General features: G+C 37.3%; 1 protein-coding gene across 9 annotated transcripts in view; it reads right to left on the reverse strand.

Moving 5' to 3' along the window:
- The window catches only part of LOC137291609 (roundabout homolog 2-like), a 284596-nt gene that overhangs the window by 32711 nt on the left and 233673 nt on the right, over positions 1-18212 (reverse strand). For all 9 annotated transcript variants that reach the window (XM_067823018.1, XM_067823057.1, XM_067823051.1 and 6 more), the window contains one exon: positions 1829-2140. In XM_067823018.1, the coding sequence (XP_067679119.1) occupies positions 1829-2140 (312 nt within the window). The remainder of the gene's footprint in view (positions 1-1828; positions 2141-18212) is intronic.

Genomic DNA, 18212 nt, shown 5'->3' on the forward strand with positions numbered 1-18212 from the left:
CTCCAGCATAATGTCAAATAGTTGGGGTTCATTATCAATTCGTACCAAGATGAAAAGGCTTCTATTTGACAATCTGGCATTCATTAAGGTGGAACATTCTGCGAGTGTAACATTTGCAAGAATTGACCCTGTTCTATACAAGTCCTTACAATGCATTATCAAGTTTATTTTCCCCTGTTGCAAATCATTACACAGGTACTGATCTCCCTGTTGCCATTTCCACCGACAATGTTGCCCGACGCCGCCACAGCAGTTCCGTCACAGCACACATTTGTTAGATGAGCATTGTGAACTCCAACTTTTCAGACTTGTTTGCCAGGAAATGGTTACAGGTGTTAGATATAACCAACATACACAATTACAATGTTCTTTTGGTTAAGGATCTCTCAACAACGATAATGTGTACATATTCTGTTCAAGGGTTGTTTGCCAAACAGCTCACATAGATCTTTAGGGTGGAGCAAACTCTCTACAAGAGCATTAATGCATAAAACACTTCGACTGACACACAATACGAACTCCCTAAGGGGACGCTGCGGCAGTAACAACTTAACCTGCATCTTCTTTGCACCTTCCTTAAACCAACACAATGTCACTGATGGTAATATAGTCAGTGGTGTTTATTACATAATGAGAAGTCATTTTCAACCTGTTGCTGAATCTTCTTTTAATCTAAATGTGAATGGACTGCTACCAGCAATCAGTACAATAACAATCAAGAAGTTTCACTTTAACTTTTTACCTGCTCATCTCCATGTAAAACTCTAAGTGCTACATTTAAAACTACATCACCACTGTCAGGTGATTTTGTGAATAGGTAGTCTGCACTGAATGTCTGTGATGTATCTTATTTAGTTTAAAGATTGGTTAACAAGTTACAGAGCCAAGAATATTTAGATGTATTCACCATGTGTTACATAACAAACAGAGACAAACACAAGAATAGTGTAAAGGTAAAGGAGTACGTGTACTGGTGCCATCAGAAATGCAAGCACAAAATCAAACGCAAATATATCATTAAAAAAAAGTAGGGGATATCCATTCTGTGAGCATACCACTAGCCAATGCATATGCATATGAGAGAAAGTAATTCATGTCCTCCCTACAGATGAAACATTTCCAAAGGAATGGAATAAATTTTCCCTTCATTTCTCTTCATCATGTATTTCCTCCTTGGCTTCATCATTTGTATTTTATCAACCTTGTACATCAAATATGCCTTACTTTATTTGATTAGTATATCAAACAAAATCTGAATTTCTGAAATGGTTGTATAAGCTATTAACTCTTGTCTTGGAGATGTTCGTTATGAAAAACAGCTTGTAGGTCTCGTATTGTGACACGGTTTCAAATTACTGCAAGACTAGGGACATGAAAATAGTTGATTTTCTCTGATGAATGTATGAATGATTGTGTATGAAATACTGTGAATGTCACCTAATTTGAAGTAATTTCTGTTGGTGTTTTGCAACATCGAGGGAGGAGATGTACTTGCATGGGTGACCATGTATGGCAGCATGATGACCCCTGAGAGGTTCTAGGACTTAAGTGATGAATGTGATGACATGTGATGAATGTGGTCTCACCTTAGGCGAGTTAGTGTAATCAAAACTGCCTCTGCTAACCAGGCAGAAAATGGGTACCTGGTGGGATAAGTCCTGTGACTATTAACCTTCTAGCACCTCATAGGCAGCTTGGGTTATCAAGGTCATAAGACTCAAATCGTGTACTTTGAGCATCCCTCTGGTTTTGAACTAGTGCAACAGAAATGCACTATTATCATTACTGAGATGATATTCCGTGTGGTTGACGGTCAATATTTGCCTACCTGCTATTTCCAGTGTTGCATTTCGACTGATAGCACTTCCATGAATATTCGTTGCATTGCAGTAGTATACTCCAACATCTGGCTTGTAATTCTTGTTGTGAATCACACGAAGGAAGAAGAGCTGCCCATTATTCAACAACATTCGATGGGAGGAGGGGTTTTCAGGGGAGGTAACTACTCTTCTTCCATTTCTATACCATGTAATTTTGGGTGGTGGGTTGCCTTCGGCCTTGCAGTTGAGTGTTGCTGGTTCATTCTTTGCAACATAGTCATCGTCGGGATGTTCCACTATTCTAGGATTACTCTGGTCACCTGAAACAGCAGAGTTCAACATAGTTACAGTTTTCTAGATATGACAACATATTACTGACTGAAAATGGGAATGTGAGGCTAACTAGACAACAAAACAAATGCTTCCCTTTGGGAGTTACATATTTTTCAGGATATGCAGGATATTTTTGCATTTGATGCTCATGATGTCAATCACTAGTCCTACCCAAACTGGATTGTTCTAAGACAGCACTCACATTCCTGGCATGTTGCCAAGTGCAATTGTAATCTTGAGTTGAAGCATATTTCATTATTAGACAGCTAATGAACACCTATGCAGGAAACCAGACTTTGTCCATTATTGAAATGCATTGAAATAGTTGAAACATTCATGTTATATATCCAGGAATGTTTCCCTGTAAATAATTTCACACGCAGGTGTGTTCTTTAGCAAGGTTGTGAGAATATTCCTGTAGCAAGTGTTGAGGATGAAGTTGTTATTCGGTGGAGCAGACGGTTGGTCTGGAATCCCTAGCAGTCTCGCACTTGCTGAGAGCTACACTAACCTTGCCTCGGTCTTTTTTACCCAGAATACATTGCCACCAGAGTTGCATGGATGCTAAACCAATATATTTCACATCAACATCATCATCATCATCATCATCATCATCATCATCATCATCATCAGTACATAATCTATGACTTTTGAAAATCAGTTCGTGTAAGGTTTAACCCCTTTCTGTGGTATATACTTAGAGAAACACTGTCTTGGCATATCGAGTGGAGAGTGTTCGAGGACTGTTGCACGTTTTGGTTACAGAAATAATGTGCATAAGAAAATAAATTGTGTTACTTTGTTACAAACAGAATCTGAATAAAACAAACAGAAAATGTAAACAAATTATAAATTTTTCCTTTGTTCAAACAGGTCAAGCTACTAATGTTATGTCAGTGAACCTAATGACCTAGTCACGGAGGCTACTAAGCTTAAGCCATTGAAACTACTCATGTTAAGTCAGTGAAGCTACAAACTACCAACGTTAAGTCAGTGAAGCTACAAACTACCAACGTTAAGTCAGTGAAGCTACAAACGTTAAGTCACCGAAGCTACAAACGTTAAGTCAGTGAAGCTACACACGTTCACACACCAGTTTACACCGGTCCTTGAACTCTTCTAAAAAAATCAAATTTCTAAGGCTGAATAGACATCTTATGCAAAGGAGTAATTCAAAAACAGCAGGGTGTATACAAAAACACTGCAAGCTCTCCATCAGACAGCATGTGATTAATCGTATCTTTGTCTGTGACACTGAAGTGATATGGATCGCATTTAAAATGGGATTTAGCTGAAAACTTTGTTCCAAGGCAGTGCTCGTGAAAATAATGAAATTAGGTTGAAACTTGAAACTTTTCAACAATGTATCTATTTCTTCTGTCATTTCTCATCTGGACATTCACTCAACCAGCCATTGGATTTAAAATAACACTGCCATTAATCAGCATGCAGTTGACGACCTCCATAGTGTTCCTTAGCATAATTTCTAACAGACGGATGTGATGCTAGACTACCTCCCACAGTTAGATGAATTGCGTTCATACTTCCAAAGCAAATTCACTTTTCACTGATTTGCAATTCATCATAAGAAACAATCTATCTTGCCAGATTGAAAGCCCTTTTGATCCGTAACATTAAATTTACATCTTCAGATCCCAATCGACAAATTCAGCTAGGGTGGAAAATACGGTGAAAGTATGGTTGGAAAACTTCTACAATCTTCTTCATACCTAAAGAGACACAAATTTTATTAAGTAGAGAAATCAAATCACTTGCAATTTCATGTAGTTAGCAATTGATTTCAGATGAGTGGAAATGAGTTAAATTGGCATGAAGAAAGCTTTGCTCACAAAGGCATAGAAAACTCCATCACTGTAGATTGGCAAAATACCAGCTGGATGACAACTAACACAGGAATTGTTTGTAATTTCATCAAAGTTGATATTTAGGTATGTATTTGACCAGATAAACTGTAATTTGGTACTGGTCCACTACACAAAATGTTATTGATGCCATTCACTGGAGTGAGTAGGTGAGTGAAGATGGTTTTTATGCTGCTTTTATCACTATTTCAGCAACATCATGGCAGGGGACACCAGAAATTTGCTTCACACTCTACACCCAAGTTGGACGCCAACACTTAAACCAATAGGCTCCCATTATACTCCAGAATGTAAATTCATATTGACATGTCATTCAGAAAGGAAACGAAGTCACCAACAAAGACAATTTGTCAAGTGTGTTTTTGTATTTCAATACAGTATATTAGGAATAAGAAACTTTCCATTTGTCCTAACTGTAGTCTGTTTAAACACATCATCACTGAAATCATACAGCATGTGTCTGAGACCAAGAAAACCCCTGTCATATCATTATCATAACAAATGACCATGGCACACACATTATCATACTCTAGCTCAAAGTTTGACTAACAACTAGTCCCTGAAATGAACATATTTTACTGAAAAAACGCTCATAATAAAAAACCAATAATATAATGAAATGGAGTCCTGAGACTTTCTTCATTTTCTGAACCTAAGGAAATCTAGATTTGCCACATTTTCTATACTTGTGTGGGCTTTCTTGGATATATTTGCTTCAGGGTCTATTCAACAGACTAATTTAAAGTCTGAAGTCTATTTTCTTTCACGAAGTTCAGAAAAGGCATATAAACACAAAAGTGATTGAACTGTCCATATGTTCTAAGGGACCAGATTCAGCCAAGCTGGTGCCACAACCACTCTCATACAGGGAAAACTGAATTAACTTATGCTGAATGTTATGCAAATGTTCTTGAGCAAGTTGGCATCAATTCTATATAAAGATTTACTATTTGAAATGTGAGGTAGGTGATCATATTTGCATATTTATCAGATCTTTCTACAAAGGTTATCACATCCATACATGATATATTATATGCTAGAATTACTTGTCAATACTTCAGACATGAAGTGATATGTCTCTAGAAGGGCTTCCCATGTCAGATCATGTTCGTCCCCATATTAGCATTCCCATCACAACTGGAATACAATCTGATTTTTGGGAATAACATGCTGTCTAAATAGATATGTTTGTCAGGCTGCTATCAGTTAAGACAGATCGCTGCAGGCATAATGAGCATTGGTGACTGTTCGGACATGTTTTAAACTCCATCAGTCAGTCAAAAGATGGGTCAAACATAATACTGTCATTCAACACAGACACCTAGTGACAATGATACATGTTTTTTTTTACTTCAAACAGACACTTAATTCATTAATTTACTTTACATTTATCAGAGTGAGGTGTATCTCTGTAAATTTATGTTTTCAAGCTTCAGGATTGTTTTTGATGAAATTAATGGTTTAAATAAAACTACTTGCAGTGTTTTCAAAATTATACTCACATCCATTTCTGATCAAACAGGTGAAAACCATTTTAAACATGTACATTCTAATTGTTTTGACTAATTAACCAAAACCATGGGATGTCTACAGAACCTTTCCAAAAGTAATCCTTTCATATTCCTATGAAGAAAACAAAATATATCTGAAATAACCATGAAACTTTCAAAACGTTATTGGTCATCATCTTTGTGGTCTGACTAACAACATAAGCTGTTTCAAGGAACATAGTACATCAGTGGAGACTGTGTTGAAAGAAAACACCAGCTTCAGTTTAGGGGTAATTTATGTTGTATCATGGAGACTGCTTTCCAAATGTCCTCCCCTTGCCCTGTCCTGTGTTTATACAAGTGTGAGGTCACCCAAGCACACACCATCTTGACATGGCCAGATGTCCTCAGGACATTCTCAGCACACACCAAAAGTCAAAGGCGGCCATGTTGAATATTATCATTTGTTGGAAATAGCACAAGGGCTTGTAACCTTCATAACTGGCATCAAGACTTATCACTGACGTATCTTAGCACTATATTATTCTGGGTAGATACTAAATAGAGCTAAGACTGAATCACTGACAATGTATACTAGTAATGGTTTTTGCAGTATAATCCATTTGAGTAATTGATGTGCTTTACATTTATGACTTCAAGAACCAAATTCAAGATAAACTTGATTTGTTCATCAGTGTTTACTTCAATCACAAAAATGGTAGTATCATGAACTTTTAAACAATTAAATGAAACAAAAAAGGCTTTAGTGTCTGTACATTTCCATGAGTCATGAACAAAGAGGACAAGTCTTATCAGTGCACGTACAACCATTCCATATGGTTCTCCTTGAAGACACCATTAACGACAGAAGCCACCTAACCAAATTTCAATGAAATTAATCAGGCGGACATTTATCCGTTGAAGATGCTATCCTTCAGCACGGGGCTTTTTCATATAAACAAAACAGAGGGGATAGCTCCTTCACACACCCAGCTCAATGTGATAATTACCATTCATGTAATCAAGCTGAAATTTTATGTGAGGAATTAATGGAATTGAAGTCTTTGATAGTTCTGCTCCCTGCATTAAGCATAGCTTAAAGAAGAAAGCATAATGTACACGACAGAAACAACATTAGCATAGAGACTAAGCGGATTTCAGTGGTGTCACCATTTCAGTGTGAGAACCAGTTAGTGCTGATAATGAAAGATTATGGTAAAACACATGTACCAAACCAAAGGGTGTCAGCGTTACTCTGGTTGTGTGAATCGAAACACCGGTAATGGCTTCACAGAAATCAGTAGTTGAAGAAACATATCGGTAAGTGAGCTTGGAAGACACTGAAAATGAGACACAAGATAAAATATTTGGGACATGGACAGCTTATCGTCATCTTCAAACTGTATTTGTCTGCATACTATAAAGTACCACTTGACAACAAACATCTTTACAAGCATAATAACACAGGTTACAAATGTCACGTGCCATGTGTGTCCATGTTGTTTTTAGGGTGGGCAGTTGGCTGCCTTTGTATACCTTTGTGATGAGCGCCAATGGCAGGGCAATCTTTTTGAGAACACCTGGTATGATCAATATTCCACAATGATTCATAAACACATGCTATGATAATTGCAAAGCCTTGGAACAGATTCTGCCTCTAGATGAGATTTCTGAGGAAAGGAGTTTGTCATTTATACTTTTAATAACCTTTTTCAATTGTGTATATTTAGGCATATTATACAAGAGGCATGGCTTCCAGTAATATGATCTAGTGTCCATCTGGAATGTCCCCCTTGGTGATGCAATACATTGATAATATTTGGCTTTTACACGTGAAGCACACATTGCTCTAAGCATGACTGAGACAGCAATTCCTGATAGCAGTCTTTCACAGCAGTGCCTGGATTAAATGGGCAAAGGTTTGATTGTGTTATCTGGAAAAAAACATATTTTAAAAAATTGTTATCTTAGTTTTCAACGAATGCAACAACCATTTCAACAAGATATCATGTCGCTATGACAGGATCTAATACCGCAGTAGAAGCTAATATCGCTGCAGAGTGGGTGGGCATTTTAACATCTCTTCTATCATGTCATCATCAGCTGATGAACAGGTGTGCCCATCTCAAATGAAAGAACCAACAGCTTGTACAGTTCAAATCCTTCACGCCCCTTGGTAAGTGCATTTGCAGGATTTGAGTAAATCAACGAAGAAACTTAAAATCTTTCTTTTATGTCAAGCACATGTCTTGAGACTCATTGGTGCTGTTCTCAGAGTATAGTCTGGGCACTTCAGATGACAGAACTCAGCTGCCACAGGCAGCTGCCCAAAATTCGACTGCTTGGGTAGAAGTCAATTCGTTTTCCAAGTGCCCAGTTTTATGGAGATGAAGCTCTCTAAAATGTGAAGCCCCTCAGTTCAAGTTTGACCCCCACAGAGCAGAGGGGGATGGTAAAAAGCAAAGAAAGTTAGGTTTTTCAAGCTGAGAAGAAGATGTCATTGAAATATGAAGACTCTTGAAAGGACAAAAACATGTTGTCCCCACAGAGTCCCAAGATGGAGGGATAGGTTAGACAAACACGATGCAGTATGAAAGACAATCAATAGCCTGTGATGACCGTCAGGGATGTTTTGTGAAAAACATCTATGTCAAAATTCAAAGGACTTGAATGTTAATTCTTGGACACCTTATATGAACATAACACCACCCTTGTTTTCTTTCATGTTTCATTTTCAATATTGTTATTAATACAAAGCTGCTGAGCATACAGTGTTCATGAAAATGTAATAAGTGTGTTGTGATACAGTGTCATTTTCAATATGGAATCTGTAGAAAACAGGGTATTACATGAGAACAAACAGTAAGCTGAGGTCTAAGGTCTTTCATTTTGTTGAAGTTCACTGAGAGAGGCAAGCCCTTTGTCCCCAAAATTTATTTCAAGCTCTTTATCCCCTGCAATGGACTGTGAAATAGTTTCCAGTGAATTGCAAAATCTGATTTCAGCTTCAAAGACGTCTTGAGTAAAAACTCTCAGGGGCAGATATGCCCTAAATTACACCGATTGCCTAGAAGACCCAGCTAGGACCCCACTTGTATGAGATTTTATGAGCAAATTTCAAAGTTGTAAAATTACCCATTAAATATTAATGCTTCCTAATTGGCTCTCAATTTCGCATTATTTGACAGAGGCCTGACCTAAAACTGGAGACAAGGATTAAGATCTTGCATGAAGTCTTAATCTTCAATGATTTGCTATTGAATGTGACAAGTTCAGGAGAAATGAGAACACTACTCACTCCAAGAACATATGGTCGGACATGACACTAATTTACACTCCGCCATAGTCACTGTTTCATCTTTGTGGGGATAAAGCAGGATAAAGAGTGTCTTCTGATTTCCACCAAATAGGATAGGTCTGTCTTCTGATTTGCTTAGAGTCTGTTTAAATTAAGCGTCAAACATCAACAGCTCAATTAATCACTGCCATTAGAAATGTCCTAATTAAAACTTTTTAACAACAAACACCTTGAGACAATATTTTTTTCCAGACAAGGACTTGACATTAATAGTGTAGACATTGACTAGTCATTTATCCAATCAACAAATCTAAGTACTGTTAAATAGCGCTATGATCCTTCAAGCTTTACTTCTTCAAAGACAGATATACATGACTAATAGCCCAATAATTCACGGAATAATCCTAAAATCCCAGACGCTTTCTGCAAGAGGTCAGTCAGATCTATCATATTTTTAATGAGCCAGAACTCTTTGAAAACATGTGGTGGACAGAAATACCGCCCTAATCTTTTCAGTGATTCAAACTGTTCCAGTGATTTGAATAACTCCCTTGTAGGGCCAAATGAGCCCCTTGCATGCAAATGAAGCAGAACCGGTATTCCTGGACCCTGAACAACATGTGGTGGCCAGCGGTACCACCCTGACAATCGATCCTTGGGGGACAGGTTGATTTATAACCTGGTTGGAAGGGGCTGTGAGTACTGAGCTTGCAGTGTTGGACTTGGCAAGTAATTAACTGCATGATGATAGGACCAGATAACAACAGCACAACTGCAGATCAAATGGTCCAATGATAATCTCCTCATCGATACAGAGATTTATGAAATCTCTTCAATGTTAGAGATCAGGTTTGGAGTTTTTATATTTTCAGGCACATGTTCAAATGGACTGTTCGATACCACATGAGAAGCATATGTTGAGGGTCTCTTCTATTTAATATTTTTTCCTTGGGCAATATTCAGCCCCAAAAGATGCCAACCAAAGATGCTAATCTGCACCCTGCCCACTGAACATTCTCTGTACAATACATAACTCTGGAATACTGTACTAAGGATGCATACACAAACACAGTACATATTTCTTTCTTTAGATTCATCATCATAATAATGAACATCAAAGGTATTCAAACTTTTTATCAAATTCTTTCCCAACATTGTCCAGCTTTCTGCCACAAAATCAGCATGTACTATGATCTAACTTATGACGAAAATTGTCAGTCTCTCTTCCACATGATCAAACTTATGAACAACGTTGTCCATCTAGTCATCACTGGGTGTTGTATAGCAGAAGCTACAGAGGTTTCACTTTAAACAACAAACAAGGCTGGGGCAAAGATAAGTATCCCAAGTACGGTGAACGGTTCAGCAACTTGTGATCAGAAACACAACCACCATCAACTCTGACAACAAAGGCCATAACAGACTCTCTACAGTTGAACGATGGCTTTCCAATGAGCTAAGGGTTATTGGCAGTTCCTCAGCCAGGTCATGGTTCAGAAGATGGGTATTCCACTGGTAAAAGAATCTCCATCGCCATCTGCCCTGGGGGGTCTATCCAAACATCACAACAGTTTGTGCTTTGATTTTTTTTGTGGAGGTTCCCCTGTCAAAATATCGTGAAGAATGGTGGATGTTTTGACCACCACAAGCCATTGATTGGCAGATTGTCCTATTCACTTAACTAATATGGCCTCTCACACACATGATGCTAATGATATGTTGGAGTTGAAGAAAAAGATTCAGTCAGTTTCTTTCGCCTCTTACAATTTTTCATCCACAACCTGCAAAGGTCAATCTTCAGAAGTACCATCAAGACTCTGAACAGATCCAATATATTTTTCAACCAAAATACCTTGAAACAACAATGCTTGAAAATAATACTTCTGGAAACTGATGTCTTCTCCAATGCCTCTGACAACTGCCACACACTGATGGTAAACAGATAAGAAAGCAGAGCTTACTTGTTAGTGCAAACTGTTTGTGGTAGGTCTTGTATTTTTGCAGCCATAGCAATACCTGTTGTGACTTTAAAGTGACTATACAGTGTTAATGACAAGTAAAAACCAACAAATGCACCTCCTGGGACCTTAGTTGCAAATGAAAATACAACCTGAAGTCTATTCTTGTGACTTTTGGATGTTCAGATCTTCATCTGATGAATGCATGCAGTGTCAGCTTCGGTGTTTTTTAAAAAGATTTTTTGTAGTCTTTCACAAGAGTCAGATCACTGATTATCAAAATTTTGTTGTCTATTCACAAGAATAGGTTTTGAAGCTATGAAAACTAAAATAATTTTTTCTCTTGAAATAATGACCTGTATGAAAATAATAAAGAGTAATGAACGTTCATTATTCCAGAACATTCAAGTGCCATCAATTGCTGGATCAAAAGAGGTCCATAAGGATCTGGGGTAGAATAGGCCTTCAGCGGCCCATGTTTGTCACAAGAGGCGACTGTGCTTGTTGTAAGAGGTGACTAACTGGATCAGGTGGTCAGGCACTGGTTCCCCATTGCGAAAATCAGTGTTCATGCTGTTGATCACTGGATGGTCTGGTCCAGACACAATTACTTACAGACCACCGTCATGAGTGTGGTGTAAAACTAAGTTCACTCACTCACTCACTGATCAAAGGGAGAATGATTCTTGAATCTCATAAACAACAACTTAGTATAACAACTAAGTATAAATCTTTGGTCTCATTAAGAAAAATCGGAATGATATGCCTTGGTTGGCCGCCAACACGTGACCACCGCACAAGTTGAGAATAAACAATCTGGCAGCTTAGTCAAGAGCTGCATGGAACACAAGAAGGTTAATGCTGATTTGACACCTTAAGCACAGCAGGCATACCTGTTGCTATAATCACATTTGAAAGAAAGAATAATTAACCCTAAAGGAACTTTTAAAACTATATCATTTACAAATTCTCACAAAGTTCAAAGCTGTACATGGTCATCAACTGGTGGCATTTCCTAAGGAAGCGCAAGACTCCCTGCCAAGACAATGTTTCATCCCAGCTTCACTGGCAACCTGCATAAACAGGGAACATTCTGGAATCTATTGTTCTTGTGAAAACAGTGCTACCATCTTTCAGAACATTCTGGTAGGGCATAGGAAAACAGATGTCTAGGACAAACATTTACCCATATATTTGCTACAAGACAATGATATGAATGCATGCAGTATCTTCAGGAATATATTTCTTAGAAGACATCAAATGAATGAAACAAGCTGTCTTCTGAACAAAAGGTTCTTTGTAACATGTTCTTATTGTCAGAGCTGTAATCTTCATCTTTCTACACACAAGACAGATTTTACATGTTCAGGCTTTACAAGACTGATTTGTTTCATTTCAAAATAACCCCTTTCCAACCTGACACTAATTCACATCAACAGTTTCAAATGTTTAAACTGAAGCTATTAATTCTGAAATCTGATTTCTTCTGAACGTCTGTATACATTCATAAAGTGTACATGAAGAAAGTTGAAGAAATATACAAGTAATTCCAAGCCCAGTGGTTGTACTGTCTCAAGTGGAAAATATTATTTTTATATAAACTTATTCTGATAACACAATTGTTCATATACAAAACGTATCATCCTTATATTTCTTCACATTGCAAAAAATGTTTTCATCAAACACCACAGAGGCAAGTACAATGGTGATGTCACAATGTTGCTTCACTGTGGTATATGATCTCTCATTCCTTTTCAAGATTGGAGAAGACATCTTAGACTGATCCAAAAAATACTTCAATAAATAGCTTATCATGCTTATTGTAAAGGAGTGACATGTTGAGGCTGATCATCTTCGCAATTTGTTCAAAAGAATCCATCAACTGCCCTGCTACAAAGGTCAACACCTTTGAAAATAAGTACCAGGAACTGTAAACTCTAACACTGAACTTTGTCCTAGTTTCTTTGTGGTACTGAGAACTGTCTTGAAGGGGCATAAAAATACTTCAAGTGTTGCAGGAAATGTGTAGAGTGGACTTCTCGGTGTGCTCTTCCTGACTCCAACGGCAGCGACATGTACACGTTTTCACGCTGACTAGGTTGTGAACAACACAACACTTCCACAACTATCAGGTATTCATGGAGACATATTCTTGGATCTCTAACTGCAGTCAAGTCACGGCAGCAGGGTAATTGGCTGTTACAAGAACTGTTTTCAAGTATGTCCCAAAGATAAATGGTCTCAGAATGATTCCAAGGTCTAAGTTCTATAACCTGAAGCTAAGAATTGAAATACTTTCTGACATGCTTCTGGCAGACCCATAAAGAATTTCTTGTTGAAACCAAACATATCCAATTTAGTTCTGCCTTTATTACATCTTGAAGCCAAAGTAAGGTAAAGTAAAGTTCAATTTGTACACTAGGGGATTCAACAATTCTTTATGAAGGAGAAAGTTATAGTTTTTGAGATACATGTTAAACTTAACAGCAAAAGAAACTGGAAATTATAATCTCACATTAGATTTATTCATGTTGGGTTGCTATCGGCAACATCTTTAAAATAGTAATTTGCTTTCAGCAAATTCTGTCAGCTTCAATTTCCTATTCCTGGTATGTACCCTCCAGGTATCCCACAATACATGTACACGTGAGTGAATGAGAGTGAGTGAGTGAGTGAGTGAGTGAGTGAGTGAGTGAGTGAGTGAGTGAGTGAGTGAGTGAGTGAGTGAGTGAGTGAGTGTGAGTGAGTGTCAGTTTTACGCGACACTCAGCAATATTCCAGCCATATGGCATCGGTCTGTAAATAATCGAGTCTGGACCAGACAATCAAGTTACCAACAACATGAGCATTGATCTGTTCAAGTGGGAACTGATGACATGTGTCAACCAAGTCAGCGAGTCTGACCATCCTATCCTGTTAGTCGTCTCTTACAAGCATGGGTTGCTGAAGGCCTATGCTACCCCGGACCTTCAGGGGTCTACACAGAAGGAATGGTAGTCTGACACACACAGTCATGACATAAGTCTCCATGACAGAAGACCGTCCTGTCTTCAGGTCAGATTTCCACACTTTCAACAGGTCCCTGAACACATTCTGATAATTATTGTATAGATACTTGTTCTACTGATAATTAGTTTAATTCTGCTCTATTCTACACATCCATTTTCTACAGATTCTATTGATACCGATAGATGTTCTACCGATCAAGATTCTATTGGTACCAATATATATTGGTATCATACTGATATTCATTATACTGCTACTGGTATATGTTCCATCAATACCAATGCTGATCAAATTAATAATGACATCTGCTTTATTAATACATGTTCCATTATCAACTGATAATGACATTGTTGATACCAATTTATGTTCTAAAGATGCTTACATTCATTGCATTGATCCTGATATATGTTCTACTTACATTCATATTATTGATACTGTTACTTGTTCTACTGATATCAATTGTATTGATACCAATTTATGTTCTAAAGATGCTTACATTTATTGCATTGATCCTGATATATGTTCTACGTTCATTCATATTATTGATACTGTTACTTGTTCTACTGATATCAATTGTATTGCTACCAATTTATGTTCTAAAGATGCTTACATTCATTGCATTGATCCTGATATATGTTCTACGTTCATTCATATTATTGATACTGTTACTTGTTCTACTGATATCAATTGTATTGCTACCAATTTATGTTCTAAAGATGCTTACATTCATTGTATTGATCCTGATATATGTTCTACGTTCATTCATATTATTGATACTGTTACTTGTTCTACTGATATCAATTGTATTGATACCAATTTATGTTCTAAAGATGCTTACATTCATTGTATTGATCCTGATATATGTTCTAATGATACTGACATTCATTGTACATGTATTCATACTGATACTTGTCCTGATATTGTATTGATACTTACATAGGCTCTGTTGATATTGACATTCATTTTTTTAATCTGATATATGTTCTACTAATATTTATATTCATTGAATTGATACTGATACTTGTCCTGATATTCACTGTATAACTTGTTCTACTGATATTCAATGTATTGATAGTGACATATGTTGTATTGATACACACAATGCAACCAATGTGGTCTTCCAGATGTCGGAAGGTGATGTTCCTAAACCTGTATCATTAGATCATACACCCACATGCCCTCAACACAACATGGGTAAAAACAGCAGAGAGTGTTTTCACCCAGACCTCCTGTGAGAGGACCTCTGTAACCTGACCTTAATGAACTTTCAATAAACCTCACCAAACCATATACCCTTTGACAGCTGTCCGTGATTTGTCTTACAAGGTGACAGAGAAATTTGTTGAAATTTTCCCCCTGAAATGTAATTACGCTGGAAGACACATTCCTGTAACTTGACCTCTGAATGGTGGAGGAAGACAAATTGGCCAATATTGGGATGACATAAGTAGCAGAGATGGCAAATATTTGTTGAAATTGTAGTTGGAAATGTAATTAAAGAGCAAATAGGTCTACAGATAACAAACTGTCGGAAAGATAAGAGTTCTGATGCTGAAAGAAATATTTCCCTGTCATTATGCTAAGGTTTGACATATAAAACTTCCCCATACCCTCTGGAATCAGTTCCTATAGATCAAGATAATGACTTCATTTCAAATGCCTTCTCAAAAAATCCCATTACTTTTTACCCATATAAGTCAACCAAGACCTCACATGTCTCTTCCTCTTTGTTGACAAGCTATTTTGTGTTAAGTCATATGTCCCTCAGTCTGTTAAAGTCATCTGCTACAACCAGGCCACAAGGAACAAATTGGTGAAAAATCAGAATTGGAAGAACGTTGTTGGAATTGTGACTTGAGGGTTAAGCTTCAAGCCAGGTGGGCCTCCTAGACCACACAAACAATGACTTTTTTCACCCATCATAAATATACCGTAAGTGAAACTTCTTCACACTATCCAGCTTGACTACTCCGCCACTTTGGGCATCCATTCAGGAAAAGAAAAAGGTTGAAATACGGTGGACGTGAAACAACATGCTTACTTTGTGACTGTTAACACACCATAACAGAAGCTGGAGAGTCATGATGATGATGATGATGATGATGATGATGATGATGATGATGATGATGATGATTTATGGTTGTGATGATGATGATGATGATGATGATTTATGGTTGTGATGATGATGATGATGATGATTGTGATGATGATTTATGGTGATGATGATGATGATGATGATGATGATGATGATTTATGGTGGTGATGATGATGATGATGGTGATGATGGTGATGATGATGAAGGTGATGATGATGATGATGAAGGTGATGTTCATATCATCTATCTTAACTTTATGAGTACATATTTCTTGCAGATTTTTCAGAATGTACATGCCTACTTTCCACACATTTTGTGCTTAATGTCTAAGGCAGCACTCAGCAACATTCTAATAAACCAATTTTTGTGCTGACACTAAACAAAAAGATCACTTAGAGTATACATCACACTTCAAAATCTGAAAAGTTAGAACCTCATTTTGTCTACAGTTTGCAACACTTGAAACTATCATGAGCAATGAGCAAAACCTTTTGAATTGGTTCCATTTCGGTATGAATATTTTGGTACTGTGCTACTGCCCTATCTGAGACATTCTTGGTGCAAATATTCATTATACAAGGTTAAAAAACCTTCGCACATACACAAGTGGTACAGAAGAGCCAGCTATGTGAATTCATTCTCAAACATGCATTAACAAACACAGCATTGTGATTTGTGAAGATGTTCCCAGCTAATTATAATCAATGAAGTAACCCGATCCTTCTCTTTGTCCCATTACCTTCTGTAGCTGACATCTTTCATTCAGAAGGAGGTTCATCAGGAAGACCTAAACAACCTTCAGTCTAACCATAAAGAGGCTACATTAGGGATACAATATATCCCATGATACCATCTCCTCCAGTGTTAAATATCACAGTGACAAAGTGATTTGACTTTGCATGTGTTTGTGAGTGAGTGAGTTTGGTTTTATGATGCTTTTAGCAATATTCCAGCAGTATCACGGTGGGGATGCAAGAAACAGGCTTCACACACTGTGCCCACATGGAATCAAACCCAGGTGTTTGGTGTGACAAGCGAACACTTTAACCACAAGACTACCCCACAGCCCCGATGTGTTTGTGATGTGTGTCACTGTAGAGTAGAATAAGCTTTTCAAATACACCAATCTTAATGGATTGACACTGATTGATAAACACATACTGATGCAGTCAGCTCTGTGCAAATGTCTCAGCTTCAAGCAGATCTCATAATAATACAAAAAGTTTTTATTGCTTCTCTTTGTATTATTTGAAACTGCAGTGCCAGGAATACTTTAGATTTCCTTATAAGTATCAAGGATGCCAAGATGATGACATTTAGTAGCACCCTAACCAGGCCTCCAGGCAGGGGAGACTAGTGTCGTGAATCAGGTGCTAAGTTATCATTACTGAAAAGAGACGATTAAAAACAACTATAAATCGAGGAAACATGTCTGTTCGGAAACAAGCCAGCTAGTTAGCGAAATCCCACGATACTGAATAGCAAGTTCAGGTCTTTTTATGTCTCAAAGACATATGACCATGTCCTTCCGCAGATATAGAAATTGAACTTGGTGAGACCTCTTATGATAAAAATGTCATGGAATATAAAAATGATTCTTCTGAAAATTCCAAAACAGCTGCAAGAGTTGCTTGAAATATAAGTAATTCTATCTGACATGTAGTGTCATAAATAGTGTTCAGATGCAGGACGTGCCAGTTTCACACCAGTTTTGGACAATGGTGACCACAAATGGACAACAGTAAAGAATTACTGCAATTATATAGGAAGAAGTTGCAAGGGAAAAGTTGTCAATGAATTATAGTCCCACAATAAGGAAAACCTTTGATCTAGTTAGCTCTAGCATAGTAATGATAATGTTTTATACTTCATCTTATAGTGGCACGCTATGCAATATATCTCATGTTGCCTTAACTTACACTGCCAAAGTTTGTTGGAAACTTTCTGATTAAAATTACATGATCCATTTTGCTGTTGACATGCTTTAAATATTGAGAGGAATCAAGAATTCTTTTTGCACAGAACGCTTTCATTGGTAAAGGTTCAGTTCTCTGACTGCACTTTGGGGGTGAATTTATTTGTAATCATGAAAGGTGAATATGCAGACAAAGACTACACATGATATATAAAGGTCATATATGTCACAAACTGATTGATAGCATACACTTAATGGCAATAGAATACATAAGTCACGGATAATATTGAAGATTATTTAATTATTTATGTAAGTATAAAAGCTATTACCAACAGAATGAGGAAAATTGAAATATGACTACTTTTATATTGACAAGAAAAATTCTGTAAATGTGGAGTGAGCGAGTAAAGTTTT

This window comes from Haliotis asinina, chromosome 1 (assembly GCF_037392515.1).
Source record: "Haliotis asinina isolate JCU_RB_2024 chromosome 1, JCU_Hal_asi_v2, whole genome shotgun sequence".
NCBI lineage: Eukaryota > Metazoa > Mollusca > Gastropoda > Lepetellida > Haliotidae > Haliotis > Haliotis asinina.